We start from the raw sequence: 24,932 nt of genomic DNA on the forward strand, positions 1-24,932 counted from the left end.
AATGAATTAGGCCTTAATAAGAGCCTTCAGCTGGTCTGCATTGTTTGGTCTGGTGTCTCTCAACTTCCCCTTGACGATACTTCATAGATTCTCTATTGGCTTTAGATAAGGAGAGCTTTCTGGGAATCAAGCTCAGCGATACACGGCCATTAAACTGGTACTTTCAGCCCTGTGTGCAGGTGCCAAGTACTGTTGGAAAATGAAATCAGCATCTTTATAAAGCTTGTGAACAAGAGGAAGCATGACGTGTTTCTGGACTCTGGACTTTATAAAAGACAATGAACCACCAACAGCAGAGGACTTGGCACCAGAAATCTTCACTGACCGTGGAAACTTCACTCTGGACTTAGAGCAGCGTGGATTCTGTGCCTCTTAGACTCTGTAGCCTTGCTTTCGAAATAAAATGCACAGTTGGTTGTTGAAGCGCTGTCTACTAACTTTTGAATAGACTTTGCTTCACAATTCTTTGAGGACTGAGGTTTTCTATGTAAAGTAATGTTCAGTCAACATACAGCCATATTTATTATATTAGAATATGATTTGCGATTAGGCTCCTTTATCAGATTAACAGTACCTCTTGAAAATATCAACCTATGAGCAGGTGTTAGTCATAGTTTTCATTAGGTCCACATTCCTGTATCAAATATTGTCTTTTTTGTTGGTTCTATGTAGTATTCTAAACTTAAATGTCACGTTTTTATGATGAAAATCATCATAATAAACAGAATTAAGGGCTTGGAAACATCAGTCCATGCATTTAATCTATATGTGTTTCTCTTAGTGAATTGAGTTACTGAAATAAATGAACTTTTCTATCATATTATAGCTTATTGAAAATGGATATCTTGAGTTCAAAATTGTCTGTAGTTGCAAACATGGACCAGAGGGGGCAGAATTGAGGGCATGTGGTTAGTTCATGACAACCATTAGAGGGTGCTATCTGCCTGCTACCTTCCTCACTGTTCTGGTGTGGCATCACTTTATCCTTATCAGTGGGGATGGCTCGACAGCAGCTCCTGCCTGTCTTCTCTCTCATCACCTCCCTGCCTAGCTCTCCCTCTCTGTTGTCTTTTTATCTTCTGCCTCCCTGCTCTTCCCCTGCCTTCTCCCTCTTCCTACCTTTTTTCTTTTAATCCTTACCACCTACCTTCCTTCCCTCTCACTTTCGATGACTCTGCCTCTAGTCACACCTCTGCCAATTCTTGGCCTCTCACTTTGTTTTTTTTTTTTGTTGCTTTTTCTTCTTCTTGATTTCTTTCAAATGTTCCCCCTCTCCAGCTCACCTTCCCACAGCAGCACCAAATGAGTGTCCCCCTTTTTCAGAGCCTCACTTCATTTCTTCCTCCCTCCCTGTTTCTGGCTCTCTCCTGCGCTGTGCATCGCTCTTGCCCCCTCAGGGCTTTGTTCTGCCTTAATCAGCAGCTTAAGTGTTGCATTCTCCACCAGACAATGTCTGCCATTTAGCCTAGCTCTGTGTAAATAGGTGTGCCTTGTTTGTGCTCCAGCGGGCATGCCATGCCAGCCTTTGTGCGGTAGGGGCAAACGGACCTACACCCCTTTCTCGGCCCCCTCCACACCCACTCAAAGCTACAGGAGGGTGAAGCCTTGCATGCTCGTTGTCACAAACACACAGGCGAACCTGCAACAGCATGAGGTTTGGGAGCAGACTCTTACTGAGGGCTGTCTTTGAAGAGCTGCCATACCAAGCTATGTGCTTGGCCAATTTGAGCAGCAGAGTGAGGGATTCTTTTTACAATCAGCCATTCTCGCTTTTAGTCTCCCTCAGCTTCTGACATGCAGCCTTAACCCATTTGTTCATCAGAAGCAGCCTTTAGTTTAGTTTACCCGTGTTTGGTTATGAAAGAGCAGCGGGAAGACTCTGTGCGCAGGAGACCGGCAGCCCGTCTCCCTGCCACCTGGCACGTTCTTTCTAGAAAACACTGAAGGCCTCTCTGCCCAGCTGGATGATGCTTGCTCTCAGACTGGTGTGTCGTATCCAGCGAGCCAGCTTCCTTCCAGCACCGACCATCTGTCTGCATCCACAGTGACAACCTACCTGCACACAGAGGGAGGAGCAAACAGGGAGGAGCTGTCGGGCAAACTGTACCGATGCCTGAGCAGATACACAAAGCATCCCCTTTATACGACATGCAAGTCTGTGTTTGTGCACAAAAAAAAGCATAGCAAAACATAAATCCTAACATTTTGTTTTTATTTTTCAAATTAAAGATCAATTGGGAACTAAAGAAAGCACATGTGGATAACTATATCAACCCAGGACATGCAAATGCATTAAGAGGGGAGGAAAGTAAGCGTGCCCGTACTGGTCCATGCTGTCCATGCTATCTATCCTCCTCAGATGGCCATTTGGGCTTGTTAATCTATCGCCTGGTAACAGAGACAGCCTATCAACAACAGCCACGCCCCTCTGCACATGCTCATAGAGAGGGGCTCATTTGGATCCTTGAAGAGAAAACGTACACACACACACACACACACACACACGCGCGCTCGCACTCCTGCAAAACTACCCTCAAATCCTGGCCTGTCATTGCTCTCCATTGTGTGGCTGTGGTTGCTTTCTCCTGGTGTGACTGCCAGCAGATGGCTACCATGGAGCTGTCAGAGGCGGCCTAGGGCCCCCACACACATGCAGGGACACACACTCATACAAAAGGAGTCTTATTGCATACAGAACATATGCACAGTGCCCCGCTGAATGGTTGAAGTATTGGCTGTGTAAAATTTCTCCAGGTCTGCTCATTCTTTAGTTTTCTACAGTACGCTTTTATGCTGTCAGAGTTTTTGCACACAAATTCACACAGAGGCTTCTGATGGACTCTGGAGCCACAGGTGCCCCCCATGACCCTTCCTCTGTAATGACTGTGTAATCTCATAAAAGGACTGCCCTCATGCATTAACATGTCCAAAGCCCGTTGTTTTTTGTTTTTTTTTTTTGGTGTGTGTGTATCCACTTATTCTGAATTGTGCTTTTGCATCTTTGCATGCATGTGTCTGTTCATGCGTATTTATGTGTGAATTCCTCAGCAGTCCCATGTGAGTAGATGGAGGCGTCAGGCCTAATAGAGTCCATCATCCCAGTGTAAAAAACAGCTGCGGCAACAGGGGGGCTATCTGGAGGTGAAAGGTCAGGGCTGGGGTGAGGAGTCGGCCGTAGTAACACAAGATTCCTCTAGTCGCTAATCATAGCTCTGATGAACTGCTGTAAAAAAGGGGGCAGCTGGTGGACAGGAGGCAGCGTGTGTGGCAAAAGACACAGAGAAGGGAGTGAAGGGAGGGGAGGGGGATGGAAAGAGGAGATCGGGGATTCTTTACCTCGCAAATAATTACCCACACACAGTTAGGCAAGGAGGCAGAGGGAGGACAGATTGCGATCCTGGAGGAGCTGTATATCAGAGACGACCAGCACAACAACAAAGGGTTCTATCAATGTCTTAAACTCCAGAAATATGCACAAAACATTCACATGTGCCAAGAGAAGCACCTGCATGCTTCGTCACTCTGTCTTCTCCTTTCACACACACATACAGAGATTGTTGTGTCTGCAGAAAGCTGGAACTAATGACAGACTCTGTGTTGTGCGTGCTCACTCATCTGCCCCCTGGACACACTTTACCCACCCATCAGAAAACAGCTCTGTGTGTTCTTTCCCTCCCTCCTAATTTCTTTTTCTCTCTGTCTTGTTCTCCCTGGATCCTACTTTCTTTCCCCCTCTTGAGACTAGACTTGTTTTTGCTGTGCTCTGCTGTATATATTACCCACTGTATATCTTTTCCTGAGGCCTGAAAACAGATATATGAATACAACATTGGTTTTGGCTGACACCAGGTATTCCAACCTTCCAGGTCCTAGTAAATAAAGTTTGCATGCAAAAATTTCAGTTAGTCATATATATGGAAAATATTGAACCTCCGCTGTGATATGGTTATATTTAGCATCTCTTAACGCATCAGAATTGCAGACAAGTATTGTCTGCAGTTTGCAGGAAACTAAATTGGCAAAATATTTCCTGCTGCAAAACTGATATTGTAATGATGCTAACCATTTCAAGGGCAGGGGAGTGTTTTAAAATAAACGCTGCCCTGCGTAAAATAAACACAGGGCAGCGTTTAATGTAATGTTGAATGTAGGACTCAACACTCCTAAATTATTAGGAGTGTTGAGTCGGATCTACATATTTACGGAATGCTGTTTTAGCTTAGAGTGTTTGTTTTCTTGTGTTTACTGACTATGTTCACAATAGATTTGTGAATCTATTTCATTGTGTAATAAAATGCTGCAGCGTTTTGCAACATGTTGGGCTATTGTAAATCTCCTAAAGCTGGTTTGTCTGTCATAATAACTTAAAACCCAGATAATAAAATAAAACCCTCTGTTAACATGAACTGTTAAAAGCTGCAACTAATATAGTCAAAGAACAGGTTGGAAGATTTAGATCATGTTAAGGATTTTTAATCTGAGAATTATTTTTGTTTGCTTTAGTTGTGTGTGACAGGTGTTTTCATTTTGATGGCTCTGCCCTCCGTCTTTGTCTTTTTTTCAATTACATGATCACTGGCTAGTCCACCTTGTTGCTTGAATTCAGAAGGCTCTGTTTCGCAATTAATTCAATAATTTCAACAACACCGAGATGGCTACGAGGTAGAAATATGTACTTAAAACAAATATTCTGATGTAAGTGACCTTTTCAACAACTGTACAATATTAATAACAAAAGAAAATCGTACTCTTTGTTTCTTTCACTAATGGCATGTGAGCTATACTGCGCCCCAGTGGTATTGTTTTTTTTTTTTTTAGTTGGTATTGCATCTATGTACTTACCGTTTAGCATGAATGGGCCTTAAACCTGTCTGCTTGTTGATCTTTCTTGGCAGTTTTGGCAGATGATGCAACAGTTTAGCAATTCCTGGCAGGATTTATTATTGGTACTTAAGAAAATCAAATTTGTCCATTTCAGTCTGCTTTGGTTCTATTCATTCATCATTTTTTGGCAAATTATCTGAATATGTTTCTAGTGTCACAAGGTTTTAGCTTCACTTGTACAGAATACAAGTAACAATTGAAGAAAAGCATTGAGGAAAAATACAAGTAGTCATACTTTGGGTGCAAAACAAATTGAAAAACTGTCCATAGAGTTTTGTTTTATAGAGAACATACTGTGTTACCTGAGTTTGAATTTTAAACAGATTCTAGTTAGTGTAATCTTACAGGGTTCAAACCTTTCTAGCATTCCTCATTAAAGAAACAAAAGTGCATGTAAATTTGAATCGGCAAAGTACATTCACAAAATCCTGAGGAGCAGAAAATCAAGAGGGATTTATGTGATGCTTGTATTAGGTGGATGGCTGTGTGTTCTTACATTTAGTTGGGAAACAGGCTGGAAAACGGTCTGCTTGTTTCTGCTCTCACAACTGGGCTTAGCAGGAAGAGGCCAATCGATCGCACTCTCCCTCTTCCTGTTGAAGCTGTTAGTGGACTTGGATGGAAGACACGCCTCTAGTGGTTTCCAGCTGTGTGTGTGTGTGTTTTGTGCATGTTCCTTCATTGTGCATGCGTGAGCAAGAACATATTTTTCTTAAGCTAGCATGTTGTCTGAGACCAAGCAAAATTAGGCACATTTTCCTAATTAATATGTATTTATTTGGATTTATTGACACATATCCTGGTTCTTTGCATTCACAGTTGGCAGTTTACCTCAAGGTTTTGCCAATACCAGTAATAAATCCAATGTATTAACCTTGCATTATCTGCTACAGAGTGAGGTGTATACGTAACTGTCAGTGCAATAATGTTTTGTATGCATGCAGTTGTAATGTCTCCCTCTTCCTGGTCTGTGTGACAATAACCTGCCTTGAAGGAGGACACACAAAAACCTTCAGGGGTCAATAAAGTATCGTATCTTTGTTGGGTCACTCGTGTCCTTACATCCTGTTCCCAGGGCAAAACAAACCCAATGAGTGACAAAATGTTCACAATGACACTTCAGATTTAGTACTTCGTATCCTTTGAGCCCAGTCCTTCAGGATACACATGTTTGTTTTATCGACGACATCCCCGGCAACCGAAGGCCGGAATAATATCCAGGGGTTAGTTGCATCAGCTTTCGCTTTGGCTGATCCGCTGACCTCTAGCATCCTGCACTGCTAGGGGGATTTACTTTAGCTTGTGTACACCACCTACAGTGTATAAGGGTCTGCTGAGTCATTCTGAAACCTATTAGCAATTATAATGCTCTCTAACGTATTACTTTAGACATGGAGCTGAGGCTGATTATGGTGTGCTCCAAGGTCATGTCCACCATCATTTATGGAGTTCTCTTGAAATATGGTCATACTGTATAATCCACAGTGGATCAGTTCTTGTCTTACAGAGGAGAGGCTTATTGAGCGATAAAGTGAATTTTGATTATTTACTATACTTTTATACTTTTTAGCTTTGAGGGTTCTAGTATCTGTAACTGGGCATGCAGGCCAAGTTGTCTTTCTTCATAAATATTAGAAATTTTAAAAGGTTCAGCCAATATTTAAATTTTATCAGCCTAAAGACAGTTGATAGAATAATACAAAAAATAAATTGTATTCTTGTACACTCTTTAGGTTTGTTGAGTTTGTATGTGTCAAAGTGTATCCATCCAGCAAACCCCGGATCAGCCTCAGTGGAAAGATTGCTTCTGTGGGGCTTCCTGTGCGTCTGCCCTTGACTGACCCAAATGTGACCTGTGTTTGGCCCCTGGGCCTCCTCTGAGCTATTGTAGGGACCTCTGCCTTTGTTGTGAGTGTGCACATAGAGTATGTGTGTGCTTGTGTTGGTGGTGTAATTTGAGTTCCAGGTTAGGACAGGACTGCTGTATGGTTCATCCAGGCAGAAAAAAACAAGACACAGGAGCCTTGGGGTAGGCAGAGAAAGGAGGAGGGTAGTAGTGGGACAGCTTAACGAGTAAAAAGTAAAGAGAAAGGGACAAAGAGTAGCAAAGCTCTTTTTTAACTCAGTGTCTTTGCGAGAGAGATGTCAGTATGTGTCAGTTCGCTCCACTAACCAGCCTGTAGCATGAGAAGCAGATCACTCCCCTTCCTTCTCACACACTCTTGCTTCCCTTCTTGGCAACTATCTCTCCACTTTCTTCACTCGTATCTTTTGGTGATAGCTTTTCTGCCTCAGTTGAGAAGAAGCGAAACACTCCGCGGCTCAGGGGAAAATGACAAGACTAAGTTAGAGACCAAGCAGTGAACCCATCATCTCTAAGAGGCTGGCAGTGTGGAGTGCAGGTCTTCTCCCGATCGCTCCATGGCTGAATGGGGAAGGGTTGCTCCAAATGCAGCGGGGACCAGGGCCCTGAAGGCAGGGCCATGCTGCTGGCTCTGCTCCACTATTCTCCTCGGTGCTGCGAGGAGGGCAGCTCACAGCTCTTCAAACACAGACGGGATCAAATCTTCAAATCCCCTGGAAATGTCAGCCACGTTTGAGGAAATGTCAGCAGAGCCGAGAACACACACAAACACCTATCGACCAGAGCATGCACGCACACAGGCAGTCGCGGCCAACGCCATGAAAGAAGAGCACTGGGATATAAGGCATCCATTCCCTGTGGGTAAAAATAAGTCTCATGTCCTTATTTTTTAGAAAGCCAAAGGGAGAACTTTTGTTTGCTGGTTGTTGTTCACAGTTCTGCCAAACTTCTAATCCCTTAAAACTTCTTGCACATTCTCATAAATAAACATCTGCTTTAGTGCTCACAAACATCAAGTGATGCAATGCATAAGTGGAATACATGGCAATACCAGCAAAGTGAAGAGTAGAATGTTTTACATTAAAACCAAACAGTAGACAGCAAGACATTTGCAAAACAAAAGCATAAAAAATGTTGGAAACTGACAATAATAAACCAACATACTCAATGTATTCAAAAACAAAAAATATTGTAGAGTGAGGTATTAGCTCAAAAACAGTTTCTAAACACGTATTTCCTGGTTGATTATGACGATACAAAAGGAGATTTCCATCAAGAGTTTTACAATTTCTGCTCTTACCTTTTCCCATAAAACAAAAATATTGAACACCATGTGAAAATACGGTGAATCAAAAGTCTTCAAACGTAGATCTTTAGGTGATCTCATCTTCAGGCAGTGACATCATGCCGGGGTCGTATTGATCTCTCCTCACTCCTGCTGACTAACTTATCGACATCCTCAAGTGTATTTCCTGTCTGGCCTGTCAGCAGTGTTTATGGATGGCACTGCTCCCTGGTGACACATTCACACATACACACAGAGTAGAAGCTATAACATGGCCCCCATGCAAACAGGAAGTGTACCCCTAAGACTATGTTACATCATGTTGTAAAAGCAGATACACACGCATAGATGTTCATCCCCACCACTTCTTATTGATGTAGTGCTTGATCCTGGCCTCCTCCTTAATGAATCTGGCAGGTGCTGACCTGCAGGTGCCATGGAAGTATTGACCGGCGTGGACCTGAAAGCTTTAGGTCAGAGAGATCAGAGGAGAAAAAGTAATTCTCTCAAGGTGCCGTTTTGAATGATGTGCTTATGAATGATGCTCCATCATTCCTCTGAGGTGGCACCGAGTCTAAAACCTAGTTTGTGTGAGCAAGATGGTGTCAATGCCGTTTCATGCAACTGACAGATGAAATGTTGGTTGTGAGTGCCTTGACTGAAAAAAAACAATATAGAAGTCAAAAACAAAGAAACAAAAAAACACAGAACCACGTACATATTACTGGTGAAACCTGCGGGCTGTCTTGATGTTTGTATATTCCTGTCAAGGTCGGCACTCAGCTGCTAATGTCTGGTGATCCTTTAAGGGCACACACAGTACTCCACACCGCTTTTTAATTCCTGCTGGCAGGCTCCCTCCATGTAGTGCAGCATCATCCATTACCAGCTTCCTCCTTAGCGATTAGAGAAGATAATGCTGAACTGTGGAATTAACCTCAATTAGTAGTACCTCTGTAGATCTTTCTCATTTCACCTCATGACTCCAGCTCTGCATCTTAAATGTCCCTGGTCTATTTCTGGTCTATAGAGAGGGCATTTATCAGAATGGGGAGTAATATATTAATAATGTAATAATATGGCATTACTTTATTTACTCTATGCAGAAGATAAAACAATACAGATGCAAGTAGTAGTTATTCTCGTATTGGGGTTAATGTCCTTCTAATACTAAACTTTGTCACATCCTGACATGACACATCTTAGTTATGAACAGAGGATCTTAAGTGTTGAAAGCCTTTTGAATGTGCATAACAGTAAAAACACTAATACCAGTTTACTTTTTAAAGTTCTTAATTGCATGTAATGCAAATGTTTAATTTGCAAACATTTACAAAGCTGCATACTGATGTAGTGGAGATCCAGGCAAATGTTGAGTTGGCCAGGGGACTAAAGCCTGAGCTGCTAGGTAGGTCAGAATTCAACTTTTGTAATGAACAGCTGCTAAAATTAATTCCTAAATTGTATTGCCATGTGTGGTTTAATACAATGCCAATACTGTTGTTAAAGCAGTTGTAGTAATTTTACTTCACGCCCTAAGAATTTTGGGTTTTATGCCAGTAAAGTGAAGATTTAATCTTAATCTTGCATTTTAGTTCAGACAGAACAGGACAACAAACGATTATTTTAGAACTTGCTAAATTATCCACTGCTGAAGTCCAATCATTGACTTTAAGACCGTTAGTTGAGGTGACACACAGAAGTGTGTTTTCCTTTATCAACCACCAAGCAGTGGTTGCTACATACATGTTTAATATAGGCATGGAGTAAATAAATTTCGGAAGAGATGGAAAGAATTTGAATTATTGACCACATGTAGTTGTAAATACAAGAGTGAGAAAGGGGAATTTAAACTTTTTAAAATCTTTTACTGAACTACAGCGTGTTTAGTTAATTCCTTGTGCAAATGTGTTAAAGCTGAAAAAATTGAGGGAGTTTCTATGAATTCTCTTAATAGATGCCTGTGTGCAGAATCACCTGCTAATTAGCTAATTAGCATGCTTACATTAACATTTAGCTCAAGTAACTACTGTGTTGCTGGCAAAGCATCTGTTGTGATTCTCATTTTCTTTCGTACTCAACTGGTGTCTGAATATTTGTCACTTTGTCATTTGTCACAACTCCATACAGGGCTGACATGTTATGCCATTGCTAAATAAATAAATAGTATGGATCCCTACGAGTCATATGATGCATTAGCAATGTGTATGCTTTCAAATCTCAAATGTGTTACTCTCCACCATCTGTTATGATGATTTGTGGATACATTTTGTGGGTTTAAGTTCCTCCTTTGCCTGAACTGCTGTTTAGAAACCGTGTTAGTTTCACTTTTGTATCGTTACCCTTAGAATTTAAGTCACTCATTTGGCACTTCTGTTCATAAAGAAAAGAAAAAGAAGTGGTTGAAAGAGCAGAAGGAAACTTGTAATCAGTTTTTTTGTGTATTTTTCTTAGAGTATAGCTAATCCCCTGGCTCAGACATGACTATTTGATTGAAAGTTTTTTTGTTTTATTTTCACACATGAGGATGTAAACCAAAGAGGCACACCCAACTTGTCAGGTGAGGAAGATAAACAATAAAATTCAATAAAGTGAAAGAGGGAGTACACCCTGTCACTGTCTTCCTGGTAACTCTTAGTCACACAAGAACCCAATAACTGTGTGGCACAGCAATTACAGTGCGTGGGAGAAGTGGATCATTACCTTGTACAAAGGGTGAGTTTACTGTTAAGTGAGGTCTCTTTAAATGCTTTTTAACTGCTGGTGCTTCTGTAAAGCAGCTGTCTGGGCTTGAAGAGAGGGCAGGTGGGGAGGTCTGAAAGAGGCCGTTGAGACAGAATAGAAAAAAAAAAAAAATCTCATGACCGGTTGGTGAATTTACATACAGGCCAACAGCCGAAATACTTGTGGGTTTTTTTGTGTCATAGTTACGGTTGTGGGTTTTGCCCACTTTTTAACTGGAGGAAGAGGCAATCATATACCTTGATTTTCACAAACACCTGCAAACATATGATCACATCCCTCCACTCTTCAGGAGGAGTTAATTAGAAATTTGTGTGTGTGTTTTATTTTTAGCAGAGTGTGTTTAAGAGAGGTAGTAGAGCCTTGTCAGTCTTCAGGGCTCTGCTCTGCTCTGTAGTACAGTGGCTGTAGCTCTTGCTGAAAGCTATGTATATTTCATAAACCCAGGGTGCCTTTTTGTCTTAAGATATGATGCACCTCCCCTGCCTGTCTCTTCTGATCATCAGTGGAGGGAGCCATCACAGACTTTTCTCTTTTTTTTATCTATCCCACTCCTCTCTCTCCATCTTGACAGCCACCCTCTGCTTTTGCCTCTGCTTTTCATGGTCAGCTTGTCTCTGTCGTGAAGTCTCATCCCCCTTTCCTCTTTCTGTTGTGGAGCGTAGTGGAGTAGAGCACATCCAAAACGACTGGTTCTGTCAGGCGAAGCCATTCTCTCAGTGTCTCTCTCCATCTTTGATTCTGTCTGTCTGACTATTTTGCAGCTCTGTCACTTCAGGGAAGGGGCACTTTTTCACCTGGAGCTGCATCCCCCTTCAGTTGTTGTCTTTTTATAGTAGGAATCAGAGTGCTTTGACAGTAGCTAAAAATGGTTGCACCGCTGACAAAACAAATCTGCAATTAATGGCTATATTTGCAACATCAGGCTCTATTTATGGTGAGAGTTTTTTTTTTTTTTTTTTCCTTTTTTGCTGGCTTTGCTTTTTCAGCCACAATAATGCTTGAAAATCACAGAATCCCAATTGGGTTATTTAGTGAAGGGGTTGCATTTTGAACTAATTTCTTTTAGTACTGCTGATAGCTTGCATTACTTTCTGTCCTCTTAGGTAATTTATGCTCAATTTTTGTCCATTTACGGTGCCATGAAAATCATTCGTCCTGTTACATATTGATTTTGTCACACTTAAATGTGACACAATTTAATGCCACAGGCAAAAAGCTGTGATGATTTCATTTATTAAACTAAACAGCCATCCAAACTAACCCACATTTATGTGAAAAATATAATATACTATAAATATAATAATATAATCATGAAATGACTCTGATTGTCCAGATTTTTTTGCTTCAGTCTCACAGCAACACCAAGGCCTAAATTGACATCCATTAGTCAAAAAGGGGTTTCAGAGTAATTTTTAAGGCTTTTAGGCTCCAGCAAACCACTGCAAGAGTCATTTTTCCTCAAATGTAGAAAACATGGAACAGCTGAACCTTGCCAGGAGTGGCTAGCCTACCAGAATTACTCAAAGAACACAGGAGGCCACAGAACAACCCAGAGTAACAACTAAAGCACTGCAGACCTTACCTGCCTCAACTGATGTCAGCATTTATGATTCAACAAGAAAAAAGAAAATGGGCAAAATGGCAGAGATGGTAGAGATCCAGGGCAAAGACTATTGCAGACTAAAAAGAACACAAAGGTCCATATTTATTTTTGCCATAAAACCATCTTGATAAACTTTAGGTTAGAAAATATTCTGAAACTTTTTGAAAGTTTTAAAGTGACCTATTCAAAGTCTGGACTTAAATCTGATTGAAATGCCATGGTATGATCTGAAAAGGTCTGTCAATGTGACTGAATTAAAACCGATTTGCAAAACAAGAGTGGATCAAAATTCCTTCACAGCAATTTGAAAGACTTATTAACAATTGGCTCTAATTGTTGATGCCAAGCATACCACAACCAGTTATTAGGCTTAGTAACTTTTTAAATTCGGGTCAGGTTAGTTTGGATAACTTTTTATGACATTATATTCAAAAAACTTTTTGTATTCATTTAGGTTGTATTTGGTTGATGATCAGACACATTTATGTGCGACACAAAAGACAAAATAAATCAGTGCCGCAAAAATGCAGAATTTGTGGCCACTGATCACACTTTCATTAATGTGGCTAAAAACAAACTTTGGACGTAAGACTTAGCAATTGATATTTTGCGCAAACAGGTAAATTTTTGGCACAAAATAACCTCTAATTATGTTTCTTTATTTTTATATTTTTCCAGGCCAGTGCTTTGGTTTCAAGTAGCACTGGAGCCACTAAAGAGACAGACTCAGAGCCTTCACGACCTGCACGGGATCACACTCCTTCATGCCCTCTGACCTTAGCGCCAGAGAGAGGAGACGCTCCACTTCCCAGTAAGTGCTAAAGGCACAAATGACCTCCTTTTTCCTAAATTCAACCTTATTAATTTCTCTTTTTGCCTGAACTGTATGTTTGGTCTATTTTGTGTTATGTTTTTGCAAAATGAATTAAAAACTTTACCACTCAGTGTTGAGATTTGCACATCCTATCAGAGAAAGTTATTTTAAGTTGTGATCCCTGTCGACTTAGCGTTGTTCAGTCCTGATTCTAAAATGAGAGTATTCCAACAGCAGAAGAGCCGCAGCTTCTTTTCTGCAGAAACCTCAGTTTGAGTAGGTAGCCTTTGAGATTTGACTAATTATTCAAGCAGAGTGGTAGTAAATACTCATTCCCTATTTGACAGAATTGTAGAATCTGCTAGTTTGCATGTTATCCATTCATTTTGCTTCCCTCACTGCATACCAGTGAGATGATCTAAGATCAACGGCCCAAAACAGATACATTAACATTTGCTTTTTTACCAGCCAGAAGCAGCATGTTCTCACTTTAAGTGTTTAATGCTGTGTTGTTGGAACCTGTTTGTATTTTGTTGCCATGACTTTAAAACAGACCTCTCTGCAGAACATGCAGAGGAAGTTGAGTTTTAACTACTACAATGAGTCACATACACACACACACAAAAAGTCACTCCCTTCAGTTAGCACTTTTCTGACCCGGCTGCGTGGAAGCTCAAGAAATTGCGAGCCCCCAGAGAGATGAAGCAACTCAAAAAGTTACAAATAATAGTTTTGAGGCTGACGTGTGCTGACGTGTCAGCTTTATGCATCTGTTTAGCCACTCTCCATCACCTCTATATAGTTCCATAATATCTGTCACTTCCTCAAACAAACTGTTAACTCAATACGTCGACACATATCCTATCTACACTCTGACTCCGGATGAGACAGTAGGGATTTGCCTTTAGTTTGCTTTGCAAATACCTGGTGCTCCTGCTTGTTTAGCCAGCCTTTGACTGCATTGTTAAGTAGCAACTGCTCTAAATTACTACCAATTCAAATCTGCAAAACCAGCCACAACACAGACAGAAAAAAAACGTAACACAACCAATCAAGCTCTGCTTTTGAAACGTTACAGATCAGGAAAATATTACAGGTTAAACTGTTAGCAATGCTTTATTTAAAATGTATATCAGATTGAGGTAATGTGAACCTTTTTGTGATGCTTATTCCCAACCTCTTGGTTACAAACATGCTACTTTGTACTTCATACACGCGTGCACAAAGGAGTCTGTCTGTGCCTTGGATTTTAAGAGTGAAAAGTCTGTCTCCTCATATCAGTGTTGCTGGATGACTTTTGGTTGCTTTCTCTTTGTCTCTCTCTTTTGTGTGAAGTTTAAATTTATTCTCTCCACCGTTTGCTTTTCACTTTGCTGCTTCAACTCTTTTGCTCATCGCTCTCATGCTCAGGCCTCATTTTCCCTTTTCTCTAAGGCTATTTCTGTTTAGCCATGAGGGCCCCCCTGTCATTTACAGAAACTCATCTCAAGCTCCCTTTTCAACGGATTCTTCACATGTACACACACACATGTGTGGGACACACATAGGGACACTCTTGCACAACCACATCATGCTTGATTAAACAGTCATGACAAAGGGGCCACCCCACAATAAACAGACACACAGGCATAACACTGAACGATCCTCTCAGTGGTTCATTGTGGGTTTGAAATGGGGTTTTCATGAGTTATTTAAGTGTTCTCCATCATGAGTGTTTCGCTGCAGCTCCCACCGACATGACACGGACCATTTCCCCCGCTCAGGCGAGAAACATGGCATAACGCATGACTGTGGTGTTTGCATGAAGTGGAATAGAGAGGTAAAGAATCTAAGAGGCATAGTTTTATATGATTTAGTCTGTGAACACTGAATCTATAGAAAATATATGTCTGTTGCTTACCATATCATGTATGTTTGTTTTTGTTTTTTTTACTGAAACAAAGTTGGTTTAAATGATCTGACATGTCACAGTAATTTGTGAGAGTTTGCACGATGGAGCCGCAGCAAACAGATTTACTGAACATCACTTCAGAAGGTTTAAACCAAAATCTCATCCCTGCACGTTTTATTCACTGTGAACCTGGTCTTTACCAACCACACATTTACTCAGCAGTTAATTACTTACCTATAAATTATTTAAAATAAATAGTGAATTAGCCAAAATGGCAGTGACTCACTTCGTTAATGGTACAGCATGTAACTTTTACATATTTGTTAAAATTGTCACCATGTCGTGACTCGTGACGGCAATAATAAGAGCAAGTAATCTGTTAAAACATCGAGCTCCTTGTGCTACAATTGCCGTTTGAAGACATGCACCGCTCCCAAACATAAAACCACCAATCAGAGTAGTGTCTTAGCGCTGTCAATCAACCTCATGCTGCTGCATATACTAATGGCAGAGAAACAACTTCCTGTTCCAGGAAAATTGTTTATCTGCTGTCATCGATGGCCAGGCTAACTGGCTTGAGCAGTTACGCTCTACTAACAGGGCGAAACTGTTGCATAGCAGAAAGCAGAAAGTGGGAGGTTGTGAGCAGTGCATATACAATGATGACTGACAGAGCTAAGACCCTCCCCCTGGCTCTGATTGGTTGTTTTCCAAGGAGCGATGTAATTGTGCAGATGACAGCAGGACCACTGGTTTATTGAATATGACAATGAGCTCACTGTTCTCCAGTGGCCCACAGGTCAGAATTAAATTGCGCACCGTTCGCTTAATGTTGAACAGGAGGCCTGTGTAAAGGACCATGCCACAAACAAATCTGATGTAAATGCATGATGCTGTCATTTGAATATAGACCAAAATCTCAGAGGAATATGTCCAACAATTTGTAAACTCTATGCCAAACAATTGGGCAGAGGAAAGGCGGTCCAACTTGGTACTAATAAAATTGCTGTCCAGGGTACATTGTAAAAAAATTATATGGCTAGGAAAACTGTACCATTCTGAAGTTCTTTATCTGCCTTTACACACATACCTTCATCCACACATTTAGACATATCAATATTTTTGCTTGTGTTGTAAGTCTGACCTGGCAGAGAAATCACACATGGCCATGATGTGATTGTCCTGCGTGTGTGTTTTGATTGTTGTAGCACAGCTGGACTTCTCAGACTTGCCAATGTTAATCACTTGGACGCTGGCCAGTTCAATACAATTGCAATTATCCTCTGCGGGAGCCTGGAAAACCGCTGAAGAAAGGGTACAGCTGAAGCCTGAGGCAGGCTGAGAAGGTTTCATAATGTTTGGCATACCACGTCTGGGATGAGGGGTGGTCTCTGTTGATTTAGGAGTTTTAGTAAAAATGTTTAAAAAGAGGAGAAGCTTGGAAATTGGCAAGTTTAGTGATGCTCCATAAAACATGCAGTGCACATGTAAAACATATTTTGTCTGTTGGGTTTAGCTCAGAGCAGCAAGTGGGTTCATTGAAAAATGGGCTCCAGGTCCATGGACTGTGAATGCAGGGAAGTGGACTTTTTTGGGATAAGACTAAAGGATAACTGAAGATGCATAGTGTGGAATGGCACTGCTTGATCCCCCTCCTCTGCTCCCTTCTTTTTCGTCTTTCCTTTTGTTCCCATCAGTGGGGAAGTGAGGAAGGGCGGGTTAGCCTCCGGTGACAGTGACGTGCCTGTGTCGGCTTTCTGAAGCGCAGCAGATGGAGGAGCCTGTTTTGTGTGTGTGTGTGTGTGTGTGTGTGAGAGAGAGTGATTAAAATGCCGCTGAAGAACATACTGAGCCTCTTGGCATCACCACACTTGGCTCAGCATAACCTTGCTACCCTCTTTTTCCAAGTTAGCAGAGCACGCGCTTAGGTGTGCACCTCTTCGTGACAAGTTTTAGCCGCAGCCCTGACGAGCAGATATTAATTAACAGCGTCCCTGTTGTCTTTTACAGATTTGATTTTCTTTGAGTGGCAGGAGTGCTGCATGGCCTGTGTGGCTGTGTCTTCACTTATCTGTTTGAGTAACTCAGTAATGCACTGATCACAGGATTTTCGAAAAGCAGACCTCTGTTCTGCAGCGTGGCGCCAGTCCGGGCGGGCATGTGGGAGTTAGTCAGGAGACAGTGGGTTTGGCTCTGTGCCACGGTTATTAGCCACTCACGGGGTGGGCATGGGCTTATGCCTTGACTCAATCACTGACTTTGTTTGTGTTTTATGTGTTTGTTTGTGTGCATGTGTGTGTGCTAGTCTAGCGTTCAAGTTGGGGATTCTCTTATGGTCACACTGACCTTATTGTGCAGTCACTCCTGGTTGATTTGTTCCCTCTCCAACATATCCCTCTCCCTGAAAGGCTACGAAACAGACTATTAACTCCGCTCCCTCCGCTTCAGTCTCCATCTCTTTCTTTCCCTCTTGACTTCTATCACTTTCTCTCGTCTTACATCCACATGAGTTTGATTTAGCGACTTTGGTTTGAGCCTTGGAGCCTGGGACAGTACGCTTACGCAGAGACCTATAGATTCACAGCCATCAGAGCATATCATTACTTGGCCATAGCTCATCACCAGATACATCAGCAAGCTGGAGCTCTAATAGATGCGAGCTGTCTGCATTCAGGAAGTAATAAACCCTTCATCATTTCATCCCCTTAATTATTTCCTCCTCACACTTTGCATAAATTGCAGTAAACGATGACAGGAGAAAGTATTTCAGAGAGAGTTTTTGTTTGACGAAAGCAAACCATATATTTTAGAACAGTGTTCAGTGTTCATTGCATGAGGTCTACCTTATGAACTTATGTGTTACATCTGTAAAATGACCCAAAATATGAGGTCAAAATTATGATGAGCCACCCAGAGGAACAGAAAAATGACTTGCAGTATCTAGTTTGGGCTTCTGCACAGCTCTTGGCATCATGATAGGAAATTGTAGCAAATTATTTGAGAGATACTTAGAACAACTTACCACTCAACTGCACAGAGAAACTCTACATAATTGTACTGAGACCAATTAGTGCTGGGGGTGATCACACCTAACCTGATGTGCCAGATGTTTTTTACTTGGAACCATCTGGGAAACATGCTATTGGAAAGTGTCTTGAAAAGCTGTTTTACAGGTGATTGGCTAAACCATATATCAGTCTATATTAAGCAAACACCAACAAAACAGTTAAATGAACCATAGCCAGAGGAACTTGTTTCTAAATTAATCTCCTGTAAAAGCTATTTGGAGGAGGAAAATACAGAACATACAAGGAAAAGGCTTCTGTTTGGTTTTCAGCCATCAAAATGAAGAATTTCTCTTCTAAACATACTTAATGTAGACATACAGTAGTAATTGACGGCAGATACTTGTATTGAGTGCTAATTGGACCAGATCACTGTTCCTCCACAAGGACAAAACTTCAAGCCAGGCAAGGTGATTTGCTTATATAGATATGTATGCAGCTCTAACAAAAGTCAGCATGTCTCTTTGAAAAGTATTTAACACAAAATGTATCTTTGTTCAGCAACTTAAATTACTGCTTAAATGTTTAATTTAGGCTTTGGCAAGCCTTGGTCTGACTTTATGGCTCAGCGTTTAACACCGAGGTCAGGCTGGAGACTTGTCTCAGCAGGAACTCTGTCAGACACGAGCAGTCAGGAGAAACCTCCTGACTCTGACCTTTGACACCCCTTTCACCAGGAAACAGGTGTTTTAGCAGGATTACTGCTTCCAAGCTTGTAGCTTGTGGCAAATTATGTCACAGCAGATAGAGGAAATTGAGCCAGTTTTATGTTGTTGTGATGTTGTTTGTTATATAGATTAGCTATACATTCTTTCTACGTCTTACAAATGTGGATTAATTTTGTAGTGCTTCTTTTAGGTGCTACTGTCAGGTTTTCTTCCTTTCCACCTGTCTTGCCGCCCTCACCCTCATGACTTCATTTCTTCTTCCCCTCCAGCCTCCCTGTCACCTCCTCATTCTTGTTTTGCTGCTTCTGTATCCCTCTCTCCTTCGCCTCCCTTTAAACCGTCCTCCACTGTCAGGCGACTCAGCCGAGACTAAGTGCTTTTTGGTGTCTCTCTGCAGGTGGGACTGTAATAAAGCTTGTCGGCAGGAGGCATGGGTCGCGCTGTCACATGCTCTTTGCCTCCCCTCTTTAACTCCCTCCTCCATCTCCCTCCATTGCCCGACCTCCCACCGCCACTCTCCTCCAGGACTCTGCGCTTTCATTTTTACTCTTTCACTTCTCTGTCTTTTCTTCTCCATTTTGTCCTGCTCTTACTTGACATTGCACTCCTTGACTTGTGTCTCATGCCCCTGTAGCTCTCTGGTTTCCTTGCCAACGGCACTTTCAGGATAGTGATGAAGAGAAGCAGCAAGAGGAGACACTTGTCTGTTTGTAACAAGCACACACAGAAGCGCAGAGAGGCACAGACTTACAGGCAATCCATGTAAATGACCCCAGGTGAGCTTGCATTGTTTGTCCAGCTGCTCCTCCTAACACCAGCTCTTGTTCCCTCGTAAAGCAGCAGGTTACATGGAAATCAGCTTCCTCTACACAAAACAGTTCTTTCTTTTTAAAACCATGTGCTCACTGTACATCTTTGCTTGTCTTATTGTGAATGCTCGTTCCACCCTCACACAGCTTTTAGAGGTAACAGCTCATATTCTATTTGCATGCCGGGTTTCCAGACAGGTTTAAACCCATTTTCTTGTATGAGAAAGCTTTCTCATTGTCTTTCTTGTTGTTGCCACAGGATGGCAATACTGAGCCCAAAGGGAACCTTCTTCTACCAGCCGGCTTTCATTCACACACACATTCTCGCACTCACACACACATGTGCACGTGCAGCTCTCTTTGGTTCATGTTAGCCTGGGCTTGTGTAAGGTGACAGAGCGCTGTGAATAATTTAGTCCTGTCCATGTTAATGGCTGACAGCTAACGCAGCCTTTCTCCTCTGCAGTCGGTCCATTAACAGCACTTTCAGTTTCGCTCTCACTTTCTTCCTCTCTTCACGTGTCATCTTGTTGGTATCTACACATTTTTATTTATTAATTATGTTAATTTTGGCTAATAATTGTATAACTTATGCATTACAAGAATATTGAGGAACCATGTTTTATAATTATCACATTGGAGTATATTTTAAAACGTTCAAAAGTATGTTTTTTACTTTGTTTATTTGCCAATTTAGCATGGGGCTGGCCAATAAATCAATAACAACATGTGTCACTATAGACATGTGATCAATATCAATAGATAATACATACCATGGGATTTTCACTAATTTCACTGAACTGCACAGCATTCTGGGAGATGTAGGCAAGGGAAAGGTTGTAGCAGCTCAACCTCTCACAGCCAGCTAAGGTTGGTTGGTGGTATCAAGTAACTCACTCTGTCTTTGGTTACCTAGCAACAATTCACTTACCCACTCTTTGGTTACCTTGCAACAACTTGTTGAGTAACTTGCGCAGAAGGAGTTTAAGGCTTGGCTACAGTGCCTCATGCTTAAAAATAAACAGCGTGGCGTGAAAGAAGAAAATGAGTACAACAGCTTATATTATGATGCATTTTTCAGCCACATCGTTCAAGTTGAGCATAATTAAATGTAAGTAAATAGGTAAGGAAAAATGCTGCTAAAACTTTTCTTTACCTTGTTGAACACAATTTCTACTCATTAGCGCCTCCCTATCTCTGCCTCAGTCTAAAGCAGTGGTTCCCAAAGTGTGGGGCGTGCCCCCTAATGGGGGCGCCGTGCCATTGCAGGTGGGAGGGGTGCGGGAAGCGGTATGGATGAATGAAGAAAAAAAAACAGTTGCACAAAAGTGTTTCACTGTAAAGATGGTTTGTAGTTTGTTTTATTGCAACCTAAAGTGTGAAATAAACTTCAGTGGAGTTTGAAAACAAAATATGTGTATAGGTTTATGTCTGCTTGAATGATGTGTGTGCCCAGTTGATTTTTATTTTTATTTTTTGGGGGGGATTTTATTGTCATCCATAAGGGGGGGCCAGAACATCTTTGGGAACCACTGGGGGGCCCAGAAGAAAATCTTTTGGAACCACTGGTCTAAAGTCTTTTGCAGCCTCTAACAGTTTTCTTGAAAGATGAGGTTTTTAACCTCACCTTTCTTGAAACTTAATCCTCCCCCCATCTTTACCTCTGACCTGTTGGGTGGGTGACTTGGTTTTCATGATGCAGTCCATATTTTAATTTGTATAAAAAATCATTTATCATTGTTATTTTACTTCATAGTTGTTTCTTTGCATCTGTCACATAAATTTCCAATGAAATACATTTGACTCTTTGCTTGTAACATGACAAGATGAGAGAAAGTTCAAGAGATATGAATACTTCTGTAAATCACTGTGTGTTTACCTTTCTATTTCACTCTGAACAGAACTTTCATTTCAAGAAGAAAGTAAAACTATGTGATTTAACTGTAAACTAATTTAGAAAGAATTTGTTGTGAGAAAGGGGCTTTTTTCACTCAGACTTCTTGGAGCATGAATTATCACATTTTGATCATTGGGTTTAATGCAGACTTAACAAAATCATTCAATTGTCTCATAGACATTATGTATTTTATACAAACAGACATCTTTCTTAAGTAATCTGACACAGCAGATGTTTGGTTTTTTTTACACTGAACCATCCAGAATGTTGTTGGAAATGTTTTGAAAAAGAGCTATCACCTTCAGATATCTCTTAGCATGTGATTACATAGACCATCTGTCTTTACCTGTCATTTTGAAGCTTTAGCCAATCAGATAAATGGAGTGGATCCAGTTGGTATGTCGGAAAAGTTCAAAAAAGTGCAAGAAAGTAAAGAAAAGCTGTCAGTGTTCTGTACTTCAGTGCTTCAGCAGAATCCATGCTGCCTTTGTACTTTATTTGGATTATATAAGTGAAACAGGACAGATTTCAACCTTTGAATTTAATCTCAACGGATCTCAGTTGCAAAATCTACATGGCCCTTGGAAAAAAATTTTTAATGTTTTATTTAGAAAGTAAAAAAACATCAAAACTTTAGTCTCTAACATTTTAGTACAAACAATATTGAAATTTTACAAGTGAAGGTGAGTCCTTCACAATAAAAAAAATAAAAATAAAGGAAGCGGAACATGGTTGTCCTTGTGTGTGTGTCTTTTCTAAGCGCTTTGTTACAATATTGCAAAAAAAAAATAAAAAACTGGTATAACCACCATTTTCCTTTGCCTTATATATATATTTCTTATTTTGTTTTTTAAGAGCCTCAATAAGTTATAAGACTCTTGTCTTAGTTCATCACTTCACTAACATCCAGTTGTCTTAATTTTTTATCAGCCATATACAGATTCACAGGAACAAACACAGGTCTGATGTGTGTGTCGGGGCCGGTGGGGTGCATGTGCAGTACCGAGCGTCAAGCAATATTAATGTTATAATTGGTCCTTTAGGCTTCAACACGGCTTGTTTGTGACGTGGGTGAACAATGTTATGACCCTAACAGTAATGAGATCATATGCACTAAACAAATTATTTCGGCCCCCCTCTCTCTGTCTCGCTCTGTATTTCTCTTCCACCCAGGCCAAATGCAGGGGTGATTTTGCATGTGGTGTACATGATTTGCAGTTTGTACAGCCCATGTGTGTTTTCATAGGGTCTGGCTCACTCCATTTTCCGCTGTGATACAATCAGTGTGAGGTGGTAGAAGAGCCTGGCCCGGCTGAGGCCTGGCCAGGCTCTTGAGGAGTAAAAAGGGATTGGCAATGACGTTTCTGGGAAGAAACTCCCAATGATTTGGATTTCCTCCCCAAACACTGAGATCAAGATAAAGGACAGGAATGGAGCAAAGTATATACATATCAGAGATGCACCCATCAGTCTTTTCCCGACTGATTTCTGATTTTCTTTGAGCTCTGACGTGCCTGTTTTAGGTCAGATTGCTGCCAATGTTTTTTTTTTTCTTTTCAATGCATGACACTGATTTAAGAAAAATAAAAAGTTCAACAAGATTTTATCAAGAGTAGTAGTACAAAATGTAATTTTTCAGCTGAACCTGATAGGAGTAATTAGTTGTGACAAATTTAATGCACATGGGGAAAAAGGTACTTGACCAGTTTGTTTTCAAGGAACCAATTACAATTTTGAAAATGATTTTTATCCTGTGATTTTTGCATCTCTTGTATAGATGATATTCTTCCTGCTATAATAGGGCATCTAAAGATTAAAAGCTCTGACTGTCTTGTTAATATGAAGAGAGAGCAGTTCTCTACTGCTATTGATAAAAACACACAATATGTTTTGTGTCCCCCTGAACCATGCCCAGATTATTTTTAACATTCATGTTTTTGGACTGTGATCTCAGAGCACATGAAGAAATCCTGAACGGGACAGGAAGATCATGCTAATCCCATTCAAGAATTTTCGTTCCATTCCTGCTGTTCGGCAACGATGAAAGCTAGCATCCTACAGTGCAGCACACATCTCTTTACTAAGAGCTAAGATAAAGTTGCTAAAAATTTCATTATGTATGTACATTTAGTTATAACAGATGATTTTGCACCAATGTAGTACACAGGAAATACCTAGACAATATTGTCTATTCCTCACCTGGTACATTTTTCTAAGAAGTGCAGCGTTGGGCAGTGGAAAGAAACTTTTAGTTTGGTCAGAGCTAGTCTCTGTAGTCTGGCTGATAAAGTCCAGCTGGCCCAGCAGATAGAAAAAGCTCCAGTCTCCCGTGTTTCTACTCCCTCCGTTTGAGCATCTGTCTGTCACATGGTTGTCTTCTCATTTCTGCAGTCGTTCTTAGCATCACTCCTCTCAACTCTCGTTATTAACCGTATTTCTACCCCCTCCCCCCACACCTCCTCTTTTCTTTTTCCTCCACCACTTAACACACGCATTATCTCCTCTTCCATTTGTCCCTCGCACACACACACGCACGCCTACACACGCCCGCACACCTCCAAAAGACTTGAAGAGGGGTCATGATTGAGGCGTGCTGTTAATTAGTCGGCAGTGGTTGTTGTAGTAATGCTATGGTAGGGTGTAATTAATTAGGTGGCATGTGCACAGTGGGAGAAAAAGAGGGAGAAGAGGGATGGAGGGAGAGAAATGCCGGCTATCAGTCCTCTTTTTATCCTCTGAGCTTAGATGAGTTCCCCTAATGAGAAAAAATGAGATACTCCCAACCGGGGAAGAAAGCATTTTGTCCCTTACATGTTCTCTCTGCCTTTCTGCGGCTTGTCGTTCTGTCACTGACTTGTTCCTGTTTCATCTGCCTACCACTGGCCTGCTTTTTGCTGGTAGGGTGTCATTGAGTGGGAGTCTCCAAATACAATTCCTGCAACTCATTCAGACACGCTTACAGCTACACCACCAGGCAAGGATGCTGTACGGTGTGCGAGTTCTCGTAGTGGCACTGTTCATGTGTTATACGTGAAAGAGAAGGAGAGAAATACGTAGATGGAGTGATGTCAAAAGGCCAAAGAAAATGTGGGAGGGAAGCAAGAGGTGCGCAAACACTCGGAGCTCTATTGATCCTCTCCTCAGTTCAACTGTCTCCTTGACCTCATTCTGAAGCACCTCTGGATGCTCATCCTTGTCAGCTAACGTGCCTGTGCAAGACCACATGTCAAAGGCCTTCACATAAATTAGAGTACTGCATCTGTTTACTGTACTAGAAAACAGCAAGTGGTGTCAACCTGTCCATTTTCAGCACCACATGAATATGTAGAGGTGCCAGCAGATCCCCATCCTCACTGCTCCTGCAGAGCACTGAGATCTTTTAGTTGACTGTGGGGCAGTTTTTCTTT

The 24,932-nt window shown here is 41.3% G+C and overlaps 1 protein-coding gene across 2 annotated transcripts in view; it reads left to right on the forward strand.

The window, feature by feature from the left end:
• The window catches only part of gse1b (Gse1 coiled-coil protein b), a 184,130-nt gene that overhangs the window by 41,008 nt on the left and 118,190 nt on the right, over nucleotides 1-24,932 (forward strand). The window contains exons 1-2 of one of the 2 annotated variants that reach the window (XM_032560143.1): nucleotides 10,671-10,748; nucleotides 13,060-13,192. Coding sequence is in view for 1 of the 2 variants with exons in the window: in XM_032560137.1 (XP_032416028.1) it covers nucleotides 13,060-13,192 (133 nt within the window). In the remaining variant the exon portion in view is untranslated. Of the gene's footprint in view, nucleotides 1-10,670; nucleotides 10,749-13,059; nucleotides 13,193-24,932 lie in introns of those variants that run through there. The other variant, XM_032560137.1, reaches the window with a different exon arrangement.

The sequence above is a fragment of the Xiphophorus hellerii genome, chromosome 4 (assembly GCF_003331165.1).
Source record: "Xiphophorus hellerii strain 12219 chromosome 4, Xiphophorus_hellerii-4.1, whole genome shotgun sequence".
NCBI classification, from domain to species: Eukaryota; Metazoa; Chordata; class Actinopteri; order Cyprinodontiformes; family Poeciliidae; genus Xiphophorus; species Xiphophorus hellerii.